Here is a 15745-nt window from a genome sequence, read left to right on the forward strand (position 1 = left end):
ATTTATTATCCAGTGACCGGAATTTCAATATAACTAGTCTCAGAGATACAGTAAATGTAGACAATGGTTTGTTGGGTTGACATTTAATCATCACTAAGCTTGTAGCTCTACTTTCTTTGTGCTGTATTCCTTTGACCAACTTTCGGTGCCTTATAATTACAGGAATTAAAAGTGCCTCTCCATAGAGGTCAGATTTCTTTTGGAGAAGAATGTATATGATTTGAAGCCGTACCACTGCACATATCAGTCAGATTTAAAGAGAAGATTTTTCATGGGTTGAGGAGGGGCCTGTCGCATTTATTGGATGTTGGTTTCAGGAGAGTGGGGATGGGAGGAAGATATTGGCATGGTGTGTGTTGGACTCCAATTCTGATTGTAGCATTGATCTTGTGCTTTACATCTAAGAGAGCATTTAGATCAGATGATAATAGTGAATGGTGAGCTTGGCTTTGCACCAATAGGATGGGGAGGGGTGTGGGGAAATTCCAAGTGCTGTCTAATCTCAGTCCTCAGTTGCTCCTCCAATTGTTTGAGTGACTTGAGTGACACCACCTGCTCCTCATGTAGTCTTAGCTCTTGTTCCTCTAATTGTTTAGGTATGGGTGAAGAACCCTATTGCATTTTTTTCCTTCAGCCATGTCAAAAAGCCCAATGATTTCCTTTTGTATTGGTGAATGATGTACACAGCAAAAATAAAAAAAAAAAAAAAAAAATGGTAGCAAATAACTTAACTGCTTGTTAACTTAGACTGAAGCGGGCTACTTAGTAAAGTTGTCCGTACCACCCAAAAAGGCATAAAATGTCAATGAAGCTTCTTCTTTGACCCATTTATTTAATTCTCAAAGTCTGCTGAAACGTTCATCTCCAGATTGTACTATTGGAAGAGTTCCAATTATGAAATTCTCAGCATCCAAAATTGCACTTTTGTTGGATGAATAAAACCTTGTTTTAGTAACTCTGATTGCTGCTTGACAACACCCAGGGTAACTGTGTATATGTCATGAAATCAATCCCGTGTTCATTCATCACAGTCAGGGTGGTGCAGTCACAAAAAGGACTAACTGTGACTGCAACGGATAATGAAGACTACCAGAAAAACTGTTGGTACCCACCTAGCCACCCTTGAGGATATGCAGAGTGCCAGAACTAAGACAAGAGCACGCACAATACTCTTGGACTCGCTGTATCCTGGTCACTGCTTCTTCCAGATCTATCCCTCTGGCACTATCGAACATTGCAAACTAAAAAACGCAGACATTCCAACAGCTTATTTCCTCTTGCAATTAACTCCCAAAAGAGTTACAATTTAGTTACAGTGACAGTACTCAGTGAGTAACAGAGAAATAACTGAACGGATTTTCGAATGTCCTGAGTACACTGTCTTATGTTTAGAAAGTCTTCGCTTGAGTAAATAAGTTGTAAAATGTCTGTAGACAGTACTAGACTTCATTATAGAGGTGACTACTCTGTTAGGCACTATCTTCTATCTTCAAATGAAATGGCCACCTTTCAAATGAAAACATTACCGCAGCTGTTCAGAAAAAGAAATTAAAAGCAAAATAAATCTTACAGTATCACGAAGTGGAAGAAAAAAATTATGCAAGAGCCAATATTTATTTTAAAAGAACAGGTTTGATGCTGAAAACAGTCTTGTAAAAGTATTCTCAAAAATCCAACATTATTCAATGATGCATAAGATGTTTCAACTGGTTTGATAATTAGGGGACAAATCCGGTGTGGCAACCATCATCCCATGACCTCAAACCTGTGGAGCATCCTTAAAAGGAGGACCAATGAGTGTGGCAGTAGTATAACTATTAAGAGCAACTGGGGTGCAATTACAGTGTACTTCCTCAAATGAGATACAGGAAGAAGCTATCCATGGACTTTGTCCAATGCTGTGAAAAAGTCATGGCCACCTTCTCCAATTCTTATAGTTATGTGATATTAATTTTGGTTTGATAATCTTAAAGTGGTGAAACTCTGGAAAAATATAAGAATTTGAGTAGGGAGCCAATATTTTTTTCACATCACTGTAAATGGATGAGTTGTTCAGGTGATGTTGAAAAGAGGCTACTGTTAACTTGACTTCATTGTGATTTGTGGTGCATATAGCGTTTGTTTGAAAAAAAGTCAACATGTAATGACATTTTCCCTCCAGTTTTTTGGAATCGATTTGCATTTTTAAACTGTTGTGCGTTATATGGTCATTTGGCACACGACAATTTGAGTCTTTTTATTTTTGTTGTTTAAACTCGTAGTAGTTTTATAAAATCTTAAACATGTAATTTTATTTGGAATGTTATAAAACCTTTTCCCCACAGGAACACACAAACTATTTCGGAGAGTTTAATAAAACAGTTAATAATTAATCATTTTAGAACTGCATTCTAAAGCATATTGATCAAGTACTAATGACACTTATCAATTAGTACCTGCTTGCGTTTTTTATGCGCCCCTGTTGCGGACAGTATTAATCTTTTTATAAGCAGTTATTTTCATCTCACTACCAGAGATGGAGTGACAAAATATACAGTACACATGAAAAGAAAACATTTATTGAAAAACTGTGCACTGAGAGTCATTTGATCCACTCACCAATTTCATCAATAAATATGATGCATGGCTGGAGTTTGACCGCCAATGAAAAGACAGCAGCTGTGAGCTTTTGTGATTCACCATACCACATATCGGTCAGTGTAGAGGCCTGCAGGTTGATAAACTTGCACCCAGAAGCTTTGGCTGTTGCCTTAGCAATCATGGTCTTCCCACACCCAGGAGGACCAAACAATAAAACACCTGGAAGGATACAATGGTAACAGGTCTTAGTCAAATTACCCAATTGTGTAATATTTTGTTGAGCTATGTCACAACAATTTGTCATGACAGTAACATTACAAAGAAATGGCCTTAACAATAAAATTTATGAAAAAAGGAGATGAACACTGGTCATGCAGGCTACCAAGAGGCCGACAACAATGTTGAAGGATTTGGAGGAATTTCTGGCAAATGCAGGGTTCCCTTAATACTTCGTGCTTCACTTTTTGCGGCTTCAGTGCTAAGTGTTATTCCCCCCCCGAACAAAAAAAATTTGAAAAAATACAGTCATATTGGCATATTGCGGGAAGACGCATTGATACAAGGCATCAGATTGATCCCTGGCGCGACGTCGACCAATGAGAGCATTTGTGGATGTCGTGAGCTGATTGGCTGTGCATCATCAAAGCCTCACCCAGCAACCTTGGTTCAACCCTTTCCCTTGTCCTTCCTTTCTACAAATTTCTATAATGTTGACTGACTGCACGATAAACTCTCGTTTTTGCAATGCCGTGAAAGTGCTGTGCTGATGCTTCAGCCCTAGAACCCAAGAGGAAGAGGAACATTATGACGATCAGTGAAAAACCTTTTGGAAATGATCAAAGGCGGCAGAAATTACGCTTTGTAGTGCGCCATTATGGTGTGCTACAAAAGATCCGTAATACCGATTCAATAACTTTTAATAAGGAAGCGAAAAGTGTTGTGACTCCGCGAAATAAGAGGATTGTTCGAATGGAAGCGGCGTCAGGTATGTGGATAGCGGATTGCAGAAAAACGGCTCAATGAAGATCTTGAAGAGGCTGAAGAAAGATGCTGAAAAACCTCAAGCTCCAAGGGGGGATTCACGCCCTCGAGGATGAGGTACAAAAATACACAAAAAAACATAAACTCATCTCAAAGGTAAAAAACTCAGCAATGTCAACAGCCAGCGCCTCCAACAGAAGATTCTCCGAGTGAAGAATGTTAATTACATACTGTAATAAGAATCTTATAGTTTTAGTGTTATTGTTTACCTCGACACTTGTTCTGTTGACATATATTAATCATTCTGGTACACGCATACACACACACACACGCACACGCACACACACACACACCACACACACACCACACACACACCACACACACACACACACAAAACAACTTCCCATCTCAAAGCTACATCACCAGCGCTTCACCCAAAAGTCTCTTGAGTGATGAATGGAAGTCTCTCAGTGATTAACTATACAGTAATATAACAGTAAGTGTTTTATAAGTTATATTTACCTCTTTTTGTCTCAAATATGCAAAGTACAAAGTGTTTACATATTTTAAACAGTCTGGTACGCACATAAAGATACAGTACGTTCCCGCTACTTCACAGTTTTTCACTTTTCACAGGTGGTTCTGGTCCCAATTAACTGCAAAAAACGAGGGATTAGTGTGCTGCGTTTTGTACATGAGATAACAACCTCCTAACAACTTCATATGTCTAGGCTATAGAGTTACGGCGGACAGACAGAAACCTTATCTTATACAGGGAAAAAACAAAGACTTTAAATGTCCGAAACGCATGTGGGCAGGTGTGTTATGTTCTAGTCAGAACTTTTTTATAATAATTCCAAAAAGGAATCTTAGCGTAAACTCAACAATGTTCATCACCGAAACACCTTACATACAGTGAAACATGGTGGTGACAGCACCATGCTCAGGAGGTGTTTTTCGTCATATTAAACTGGGGCATTTGTCAAGCTGGTGGGAATTATTAACATTTCCAAATTCCACTCAGTGTTAGCACTAAACATTTAGGTTTCTCCAACAAAGAAAAAAGTCAGGAAAAGGCTACTTGATCATTTCGAACATATGTATGTTTATTCTCGAGCACTTTCTTAGCTGGTGTGTGCTGACTACCATTTTAGATTCGTTTGAATGTGCTTGGTCAAATATGAACACAGCCACATCCCCAGTTATAAGACGGTGTGGAAAACGTAAGCAAACACATTATCAGTTGTTTATTTTGATTTCCCTTCTCTTGAATATATATATATATTTTTTACCTGCATGTTGTACTGGCTCACATTAATGGTAGAACATGTTAGGAAATTATACTAAACCCCAATTATAATGCAGTCTGAACATTGTGTAAAATGTAAATAAGAACATAATTATTTGGATACTCCTTTACGAAATAGGTTAGAGTACACTACAAAGACAAATATATTTAATGTTCAAACCGATAAATGTGCCTTTTTTTGCGAATATTAAACCATTCAGAATTTGATGCCTGCAACATGTTCCAAAAAAATCTGGGACACTGGCTTGTTTACAACTGTGTTAAATCACCTTTCCTCAAACACTCCTTTGGGAACTGAGGACACATTGTTAATACTAATTCTAACCTTTGTTTTTGGAATTCTTTCCCAGACTTGCCTGACATACAACTTCAGTTGCTCAACAGTCCAGGGTGTTTGGTGTCATCTTTTACAATTTTCATAATTCGCCACCGAATACAAGGGCAAAAGCAGCACAAGCAAGTGCAAACTATAGGCCTATACCAAACCTGGATAAATGCAGAGGGCTGCATCAGGAAGGTCATCCATCTTAAGACTTTACCAAACTAACATGACTGTTCATCCAAATAATTCCATATAGGATTGGTCTTGGCCCAGGATAACAACGTCCCCCACAGCGCTGTTAACCTATAGGGCGCCTTTGGAAAATCAGCTACTGTCGTCCAAAGACGAAGGATATGTAGAATGCAGGTTCTTATGCAGAAAGAAAGGAACACACAGGCTCGAACTGAAAGGCAGGATTTTGAATGTTGGGACCATAACAGAAAGAACTACGGAGTTTGACATTATGATAAGGAGAAAGGTATCTATATTGCATATTAAGGAGACCAAGTGGGAATATCCTAAAGCAAGAGGGGCAGCCTTCAAATCATTTTAATATGTTGTAGCAGGGAAGAGAAATGGTGTAGTGGGTTAAAGGAACAGTTAATGTTCTGGAGGTGAAAAGCTTTTCAAATTGAGTTGAGTGCTGAGGCTAAACTTGTAATTGAGAGTGTTGCTTTAAATGTAATTTGTGGTTATGCCCCACATGTAGCTTACTAACTAAGTGAAAGGAGATAGAGCAGGGGTCGGTAACCTTTACCACTCAAACAGCCATTTCGACCAGGTTTCCACGGAAAAGACATTGGGAGCTCCAAAGACTTCACATCTGAAATGAAGATGTTAGCCGAAATGTGTGTGTAATATATATATATATATATATATATATATATATATATATATAAAATTGTAAAATAACAGTTTATGAAATCCATGCAGTCCATTCATGTTTCAGAAAACGTAATTTTATTCATTAAGTGAACACATTTAGAACTCTTAAATTTTGTTTTAATTGCAGAGTCGGTCTTTTTAAAATGAATTACAAAAATTTACTTAAATTATCAATCTAGCAACGAAAAAATGCCTTGAGCCATCATCCTTCGGGCATTCGCAGTCTGTACCGGTGCCTTGATGTGAATTGAAAAATATTGTAAGATTTGTAATTCTGAGTTTATCCCTTTAAGACCGCAAAGGGGTGGAGTAAGGTAGATGAGGGGCAAGGGTGAGTGTAACCGAGCAGCTTGTTGTTTTTGGAGAGTTCGGCGTGCTGCCGAAGTGTTAATTACAAAAAAGCAAAAAACAAAACAAAACAACGGAGTGACTCCTGGTCCTCATTGCCGAGGGTATTACAATACAATGGAAAAAAAGAGCACTATTTTAATTAAAAATGAAAATAAATATTTACAAAATAACTGCCTGAATATTTTACCTGGTTAATGGGACTTCTGCTCCACAAACTCTGTGCACAGCATCTACAAATCAGGGCTGTAAGATGTCACTTTCATCTTTACACAGGACTGTGAATGCCATCTTTGAGGCATGTCGACATCGTTACGCATATTTTGAGTGACAAAAAAATACAATGAATATAATTTGATTTTAATATTTGACATCAAAATCTTACACTTTACAACAAAAATTAAACAAATGAACACACAAAATATATTGTCCAGATATTGTGCAGTTTTGTTGTCACTGGGCTTTGCACGCATGCCGGTTGTCAAATCTGCCTTCTGACAACGTCAAGTGCTGTCAAACGTTTTTGAAAAAGGTGAATGGTGATCATCGATATTTCAGAAGGTTTGAAGAAAGAAGTTAAAAACTTGAGACTTAACAGGAAGACATGATGCACATTTATACACAGACATTTATAATTTATTTTCCAAAGCCACGCAAACCAGCAACATAAACATGAAAATGACGCATGCGGCTTGGGAATCGCGGGTTGCCAACCCTGAGCTAGATGAAGTAGTTCAAAGCATTTCAGAAGACTGTACCACAACAGCAAGACGATCAGTGAAACACACAGGAAAGTCCTTGACATGTCTTCTGGTGGAACCTTCAAGTGTAGGACACTTACACGGAAAGAGGTTAGCTAAAAAGAAGTGGGACACTGAGAGGACCAAGGAGGGGAGATAAGAATACCAGACTTCAACATTAACCGGGCAGATCGCATCGCGGAACTGGCAGGAAAAAGAAAAGGTGATTGGATATGTTTCTACATCTATGAAAAATAGTGCAAAGACAAAGTCACACAACACGATACACACTGCTGCCCACTTTTAGAGTCGCTGTGCTTGAAATGAAAACCATTATACTTGCCACATGAGTTTGAATCTTTCATCTTTGTCGGTGTCTACGTGGCGCCTAAAGCGAGCATGAACACAGCACCACTAACACTCACCGAATAAGTAAACAAAATTAAGAAAAAACACACAGACTCATGCCTCATTATTCTATGATATTTTAGCAAAGCCAAACTCCACCGCAAACTCCCCGAATACAAGCAGCACATATACTGTATGAACAGGGAAAATAACCCTTTGGACCACTGCTATAACACAGTAAATAACACATAGTGGGTCTTTCCAAGTGCTGCCCTAGGCTCCTCTGAACACTCCTTAATCAACTTGATACCTTCATACTGCCAAGAACCTAAGAGCGTAAAGACTACTCTAAAATTAGTGAAAAAGTGACCAACAAGGCAAAATTATAACTTCAAAGCTGTTTCAACAGCACAGACTGGAGTGTCTTTAAAAATTCAGTGAGCAGCCTAGATAAATATAGGATGGTGTTACAGCATATGTCAGTTTGTGGGAGAAGGTGTGTGTACCAACAAAAATGTTTCGCACATTCAATAACAACAAGCCATGGTTTACTGCCAAACTTGGGCAACTCCGCAGGCTAAAGAGGTCGCATATCATGAGGATAAGGCACTGGACAATCGCACTCAAAAACAGTTGACTAAAGAAATCAACCGTGCAAAGAGGGATTATACAGCAAAGCTGGAAAGAATTGTTTCGCGCCAACGACTCCAAATCAGTTTACAAGCAATGATACCCCCAGTAGACAATAATAGTGATCTAGATGACGACCTGAAAAGCTTTTACTGCAGATTCGAAAAGGACACTTACACACACCTAAGTTGCACCACCGATCACGTCAACATTTTCGACTTCTCCATTGACCATCCACGAACAGGACATAAGACACAACTTGAAACAACAAAAGATAAAGCGGCGTGCCCAGACCCTTTATCCCTCAAAATCTGCAAAGATCAACTTGTTCCAGTCTTCACAAACATCTTCAGAAGGTCTCTAGAACTGTGTGAAGTAGCAACCTGCTTCACACAGTTCTAGAGTCATTCCAGTCCCCAAGAAACCTTGGGGACTTGATATCTGTGCTCATGAAGTCTCTTGAACAAGCTGTGCTGGACCACCTCAAGAGTGTCACAGGTCCCCAGCTGGACCCATTGCAGTTTGCCTACTGAGCTAACAGGTCTGTGGATGTTGCAGTGAATATGGCTCTGCACTTCATCCTTGAACACCATGACAAAGTGAGAACCAATGCGAGGATCATGTTCATGAATTCCAGCTCTGCGTTAACACCATCATCCCTGAACTCTTCTCCACCAAGCTTCTCCAGCTCAGCGTCTTGACTACCATCTACCAGTGGATCTACAATTTCCTGAGAGGTAGGACACAGCAGGTAAGAATGGGGGACACCACTCATGTACACGCACCATCAGCGCCCAGGGAACCCCAAGGTTGTGTCGTCCCCCCATTGCTCTTCTCGCTCTACATGAACAACTGCACATCAAGAAAAGCCACACTCTTGAAGTTCGCAGATGACACCGTAATCATCAGGCTCATCAAAGATAGAGACAAGTCTGCATATTGACAGAAAATAGAGATGCTGAAGCTTTGTTGTTGCCAACACAATCTAAACGCACAAAACACTGGAGAGATGATTGTGGACTTCAGGAGGGATACTTCACTATCTGCCCCACACGCTGTTTTGTGTCAACTGTCGAGACCTTCAAGTTCCTGGGAGTTACAGTCTCACAGGACCTGAAGTGGGAGACAAACATCAACTCCATCCTCCAAAAAGCCCAGCAAAGGATGCCCATGGGTTATGGGTTCTGAGGAAGCACAACCTGCCACAACAACTGCTGAGACAGTTCTACACAGTGGTCATCAACTCAGTACCGTGTACCTCAATCTCAGTCTGGTTTGTGGGTGTCACAAAAAAGGAAGAACTCCTACCCATCAGATCCTCCACATCCTGGACACCAGGTCTTCCACCTCCTTCTATTGGATAGGTGTTACCGATTAATGCAAACCAAAACTAGCAGGCATTCCAAAAGCTTCATGCCTTTTGTAATTAAAGTCTTAAATTCTTGAACAGCTAACTTACAAAATTCTACTGCAATATGCTCCCAATTTTCTGCCTTATTTATTCACCATTATTTACAGCCACAGGTTCAAATGTGTATACCTCCATCTTCGACCGATGCTGCTATTTCTTCAGCAGATCAAGATAAATCAGAGAAATCAATGGTCTCTGTTATTGTGTATTCCTTTGTTTGCACACGGGCAATGTCACTTCCTGTTTTTTTTAAGTCATGTGAGTCTCCAAAATGGCGGCACCCATGAAAATTCGTAATAGCCGATAAAAATCTTCTCAAAACAACGTTAAATGATATCGGATTAACCTCAAATTTTCAAGGTCCAGTACATACGATATGACCTACAGGATTAAGGTTTTTTATTGTTCAGTGGAGTATTCCTTTAACAGAACAAGCCAAAAGAAAATGAAGAGAATGTTCTACACATTTTCTATGGTAGACACGTCTGGACTATTAGCAAGCCAGTCAAGTACTCACATTTACAAACCCACGCTGTTCTAACAAGTGACTTGGCATTGTCTTGTTTAAATAAGGACAGATTTCCCTTGACCAAATACTTATTTTCCACCATTATTTCCTGAGAAATTATTTACTGGGTATTGGCTCCCTGCCACTTGCTCCTATTGGCCTATTTTCAGGCCGCCCTGGATCCTTTAGTGTGGGAGGTGCCCCGTACCCCCGGCTGCTCTTGGATAGAGTCCTAGGCCTGACCACGCATCTCAATTGGGTGGTGGGGGGTCCTCAGCCCCCACAGTGTAGGCACAGCAATTACAGGATATTTCTGGTATTGTACATTGGAAACAGTTTGCAGACACAGAAACCAAGGATTTATTCATTAGGTATGGGGCTACTCACTCTTTGTGACAAATATAGTAACTTATGAATATGGACAGGGAGCAGGCGGAGGAACAATTAGAAAGATGGAGACATGCACTGGAAAGGAGAGGAATGAATGGATGAAGGGCAAAGTTCATAAAACAGTGGTGAGGCTGGCCATGATGTACAGATTAGAGATGGTGGCACTGAAGAGACAACAGGAAGCAGAGCTGGAGGTGGTAGAGATGAAGATGTTGAGGTTCAGGTTGGATAGGATTACAAATGAGCTCATTAGAGAACGGCCAAAGTTGGATGTTTTGGAGAAAAGGTTCGAGAGAGCAGACTTTGATGGTTTGGGCATGTTCAGAGGTGAGAGATTGAGTATATTGGTAGAAGGGTGGTGAGGATGGAGCTGCCAGGCAAAAGAGTGTGACAGAGGAATTTAAGGTGGAGGTGGGACTGCATCAGGGATCAGCTCTGAGCCCCTTCCTGTTTACGGTGTTAATGGATAAGCTGACAGATGAGGTTAGACTGGAATCCCCTTGGATCATGATGTTCGCAGATGATATTGTGATATGCAGTGAAAGCAGGGAGCATGCAGAGGAACAATTAGAAAGATGGAGACATGCACTGGAAAGGAGAGGAATGAAGATTAGCCGAAGTAAAACAGAATATATGTGCGTGAATGAGAAAAGTGGAGGGGGAAGAGTGAGGCTACAGGGAAAAGAGATAGCGAGGGTGGACGACTTCAAATATTTAGGGTCAACAATCCAGAGCAATGATGAGTGTGGTAAGGAAGTGAAGAAACGGGTCCAAGCAGGTTGGAACAGCTGGCGAAAGGTGTCTGGTGTGTTATGTGACAGAAGAGTCTCTGCTAGGATGAAGGGCAAAGTTTACAAAACAGTGGTGGGCTGGCCATGATGTACAGATTAGAGACGGTGGCACTGAAGAAACAACAGGAAGCAGAACTGGAGGTGGCAGAAATGAACATGTTGAGGTTCTCCCTCGGAGTGAGCAGGTTGGATAGGATTAGAAATGAGCTCATTAAGAGGGACAGCCAAAGTTGAATGTTTTGCTGACAAGGTTCGAGAGAGCAGACTTCGATGGTTTGGACATGTTCAGAGGCGAGAGAGTGAGTATATTGGTGGTAGGGTGCTGAGGATGGAGCTGCCAGGCAAAAGGGCGAGAGGAAGACCAAAGAGAAGGTTTATGGATGTGGTGAGAGAAGACATGAGGGCAGTTGGGGTTAGAGAGGAAGATGCAAGAGATAGGCTAAAATGGAAAAAGATGACACGCTGTGGTGACCCCTAACGGGACAAGTCGAAAGGAAAAGAAGAAAAAGATGAATATGGACATTTCTTAAGTATCCCTTCACTCAAATACTGGTCCTATTGACATTTATATTTGACATAGCCAATTCTACCACATTTCAGTTAAGCAGCCGAGTTCACGACCCTAGTTCTGCATCCTTTCCCTTCTGTCATTTTCCTGTCCAGTCTTGTGCTTCCTTCACAAGGTGTAACACTAGTGCCCCAAACTAATGGGTACTCTAATATCTATTGTGTCATAGTCCTAGCAATATAATTATTTATTTTCCTCATCTTGTTTAGCGCTAGTGCTTTGTCTTTTGTTGTCTTCCTTTTCCCTATTATTATCTTGACAAAATTGAGCAAAATTTCTTACCTAGTGTAATAAAACTTGGTTTGCGGTGAAGATCACATCTAAAAGCACATACCAATGTTTATAAATGAACAAAATTGACTGCTTTAAAATGGTCAGCAATGATTCCTGATCTCAGTGCAATTGAAAATCTTTGGGGGGAAAGGGACCAGGGGGAATGAAATCTACCATTGAGGAAAAAATCCCATCAAATGTTCAAGAGCTTACACAAATTGGAAAGGAAGAGTGGGAGAAAATGCCACCTGAGAAGGGCAAATAGGTTTTTGACAGATACAAAAAAAATAAAAAATTGGAGGCTGTCATTGTTGCCCAAGGGGGTGTGACCCAATGTTGAAACTCACTCATTGGATATATTCCACGTTAACATGGATATTTGAATTCAACACCCATCAATGGTGGTAATTCAAGGAAGGGTGCCAATATTGCTGTATATGCCGTCTTCAGTTTTTTTTCTTTGGAAAAAAAAACATCTAAATTGAAATAAAACCCCAAAAATTTCTTTGTTAAATTACTTTGGACTTACAATCAAATGACCCAAACAAGATTAGGTTGGTACATTTCTATTAATTTCTGAAGATATATAGGCTTTGGAGAAAAATATAGGGCTACCAATAATGGTAAGCAGTATTGTATAAGTCACTTATCTGCCATTTTAAAACGCGCAAATTGAATACTTCCTGACAATATCATAATACAGCAATTTTTAGCGTAGATACACCCACAACAAATTAAAAAACACCCTCTATAAATATAAAATGCAGTGAAAGCATGGACAAATAAATATGGTCTAAATACAGTACATTAGCGGTATGGCCACAATTGAGCAAAGCAAAGCAAATTCATTTGTATAGCGCATTTCATACACAATGTAACTCAATGCGTTCTACATGATTAAAAGCATTAAAATACATAAAAATATTTGAAAAAGTACAATTAAAACAGCTTTCAGTGCAAGACTGAAAATTTGAAGTACCCCAAAACACATTAATTTGAAAACACACTTGGGAATGACCTCACCTCTGTTGGCAACTTATTCCATTTTTGTGCAGCATATTAGCTAAATGCCCAAAAACTGTGCCAAACAAATATGCATTCATCTCAGATGACACGCTGTGGCGACCCCTAACGGGACAACCCAAAAGGAAAAGAAGAAGACGACATTGCTACAAAACCTCAATTAAACTTCATCATCTGGAGACACAGCAACATATAACTGTGTGTCATCTGCATACCAGTGATAGTCTAAACTAAAGTTCTGGAAAATTTGACCCAAGGGTAGCATATACAGGGTAAACAGGAGTGCACCAAGAACTGACCTTTGAGGGACCCCGTACAGTGAAAAAAATAAGGATTTGAACACCCTGCTATATTGCAAGTTCTTCCACTTAAAAATCATGGAGGGGTCTGAAATTTTCATCGTAGGTGCATGTTCACTGTGAGAGAGATTATCTAAAAAGAAAAATCCAGAAATCACAATGTAAGATTTTTTAAAATAATTTATTTGTGTGATACATCTCCAAATGAGTATTTTAACACCTGACAAAACCAATGTTAATATTTGGAACAGTAGCCTTTGTTGGCAATTACAGAGGTCAAACATTTCCTGGAGTTGTTCACCAGGTTTACACACACTGCAAGAGGGATTTTGTCCCACTCCTCCACACTGATCTCTACATCAGACAGGTTCCTGGGGTGTCGCTGAGAAACACGGCCTTACAGCTCCCTCCAAAGATTGCGTTTAAGTCTGGAGACAGGCTTGGCCATGCTAGAACCTTGAGATGCTTCTTACGGAGCCACTCCTTGATTTTCCTGGCTGTGTGCTTCGGGTCATTGTCAAGTTAAAAAGACCTAGCCACGACCCATCTTCAATGCTCTGACTGAGGGAAGGAGGTTGTTCCCAAAAATCTCACAATACATGGCCTTGGTCATCCTCTACTTAGCACAGTGCAGTCGTCCCGTCCCGCGTTCAGAAAAACACCCCCAAAGCATGATGCTACCACCCCCATGCTTCACAGTAGGGATGGTGTTCGAGGGATGGAAATCATCATTCGTTTTCCTCCAAACACGGTTAGTGGAATTATGACCAAAAAGTTCCATTTTGGTCTCACCTGACCACAAAACCTTCTCCCATGATTCCTCTGTATCATCCAAATGGTCATTGGCAAACTTAAGACGGGCCTTGACATATGCTGGTTTAAGCAGGGGAACCCTGCGTGCCATGCATGATTTCAAACCATGACGTCTTAGTGTATTATCAATAGTCACCTTGGAAATGATGGTCCCAGCTCTTTTCAGGTCATTGACCAAGTCCTATATAGTCTGTATAGTCCTGCGCTGATTCCTCACCTTTCTAAGGATCATTGAGACCCCATGAGGTGATATCTTGCATGGGGCTCCACTCCAATTGAGATTGACTGTCATCTTGAGCTTCTTCCATTTTCTAATTATTGCTTCAACAGTGGACCTTTTTTCATCAAGCTCCTTGGCAATTTCTCTGTAGCCATTTCTAGCTGTGTGGATTTGGACAATTTTGTCTCTGGTGTCTTTGGACAGCTCTTTGGTCTTGGCCATGCAACAAGTTTGAGTCTTACTGATTGTATGGGATGGACAGGTGTCTTTATGCAACTAACAACCTCACACAGGTCCATCTGATTCAGGATAATACATGGAGTGGAGGTGGACTTTTAAAAGCGAACTAACAGGTCTTTGAGGGTCAGAATTGTAGCAGATAGACAGGTGTTCAAGTACCCTTTTGCAGCTGTATCACACAAATTGTTAAAAAAAAAAAAAATCATACATTGTGATTTCTGGATTTTTCTTTTTAGATGATCTTTCTCACAGTGGACATGCACCTACGATGAAAATTTCAGACCCCTCCATAATTTCTAAGTGGGAGAACTTGCAATATAGCAGGGTGTTCAAATACTTACGTTCTTCACTGTATGTATTTGCCATTTGTTGAGATTAAGCACTTCCAATGGTTATAAAGTAGCTCCTGTCCTCTGGGTAGGACCTTAGCTATTTAAGTCCTACCCACATTTCCAACATGTTTAGCAGTATATTGTGACCTACGGTATCAAAAGCTGCTTCGAGATCCAACAAGACCAAAATGGGCACCTTTCCTGTGTCAGTATTCAATCTTATATCATTTAGCACTTTGATAAGGGCAGGTTCTTTATTGTGATACGTTCGGAAACTTCATTGAAATTTGCCAAAAAAGTCAATTTAAATTCAAGAATTTCCTGAGTTGATTAAAAATAACTAATCAACAATCTTGGCAATGAAAGGGAGATTAGAGATGGCTCAATAGCTTTGCAACACAGAAGCGACCAGTGGTCTGTTTTTTTCAAAGAGGCTTAACAGCAGCTATTTAAAGAGCCTTAGGAATCTTTGCTTAATTATAAAGGCAATATGTACTAAGTGTCTCAGGAGAAGGAAGCACTGGACAGTCAACACTGTGTACAGTGAGGATGGTGCGCTGCTGACCTCAACTCGGGACGTTGTGAGTCAATGGGGAGAATACTGTGAAGACCTCCTAAATTGCACCAACATGCCTTCCCATGAGGAAGAAGAGTCTGGGTTCTCTGAGCCGGGCTCTTCTATGTCTGGAGTTGAGGTTACTGAGGAATTTAAAAAGCTCCTTGGTGGAAAGGCT

At 40.2% G+C, this 15745-nt stretch overlaps 1 protein-coding gene across 2 annotated transcripts in view; it reads right to left on the reverse strand.

Moving 5' to 3' along the window:
• The window catches only part of atad1a (ATPase family AAA domain containing 1a), a 49384-nt gene that overhangs the window by 21560 nt on the left and 12079 nt on the right, over positions 1–15745 (reverse strand). For both annotated transcript variants that reach the window (XM_061817715.1, XM_061817716.1), the window contains exon 5: positions 2599–2799. In XM_061817715.1, coding sequence (XP_061673699.1) covers positions 2599–2799 — 201 coding nt within the window. The remainder of the gene's footprint in view (positions 1–2598; positions 2800–15745) is intronic.

The sequence above is a fragment of the Syngnathoides biaculeatus genome, chromosome 4, assembly GCF_019802595.1.
Source record: "Syngnathoides biaculeatus isolate LvHL_M chromosome 4, ASM1980259v1, whole genome shotgun sequence".
In the NCBI taxonomy this organism is placed as follows: domain Eukaryota; kingdom Metazoa; phylum Chordata; class Actinopteri; order Syngnathiformes; family Syngnathidae; genus Syngnathoides; species Syngnathoides biaculeatus.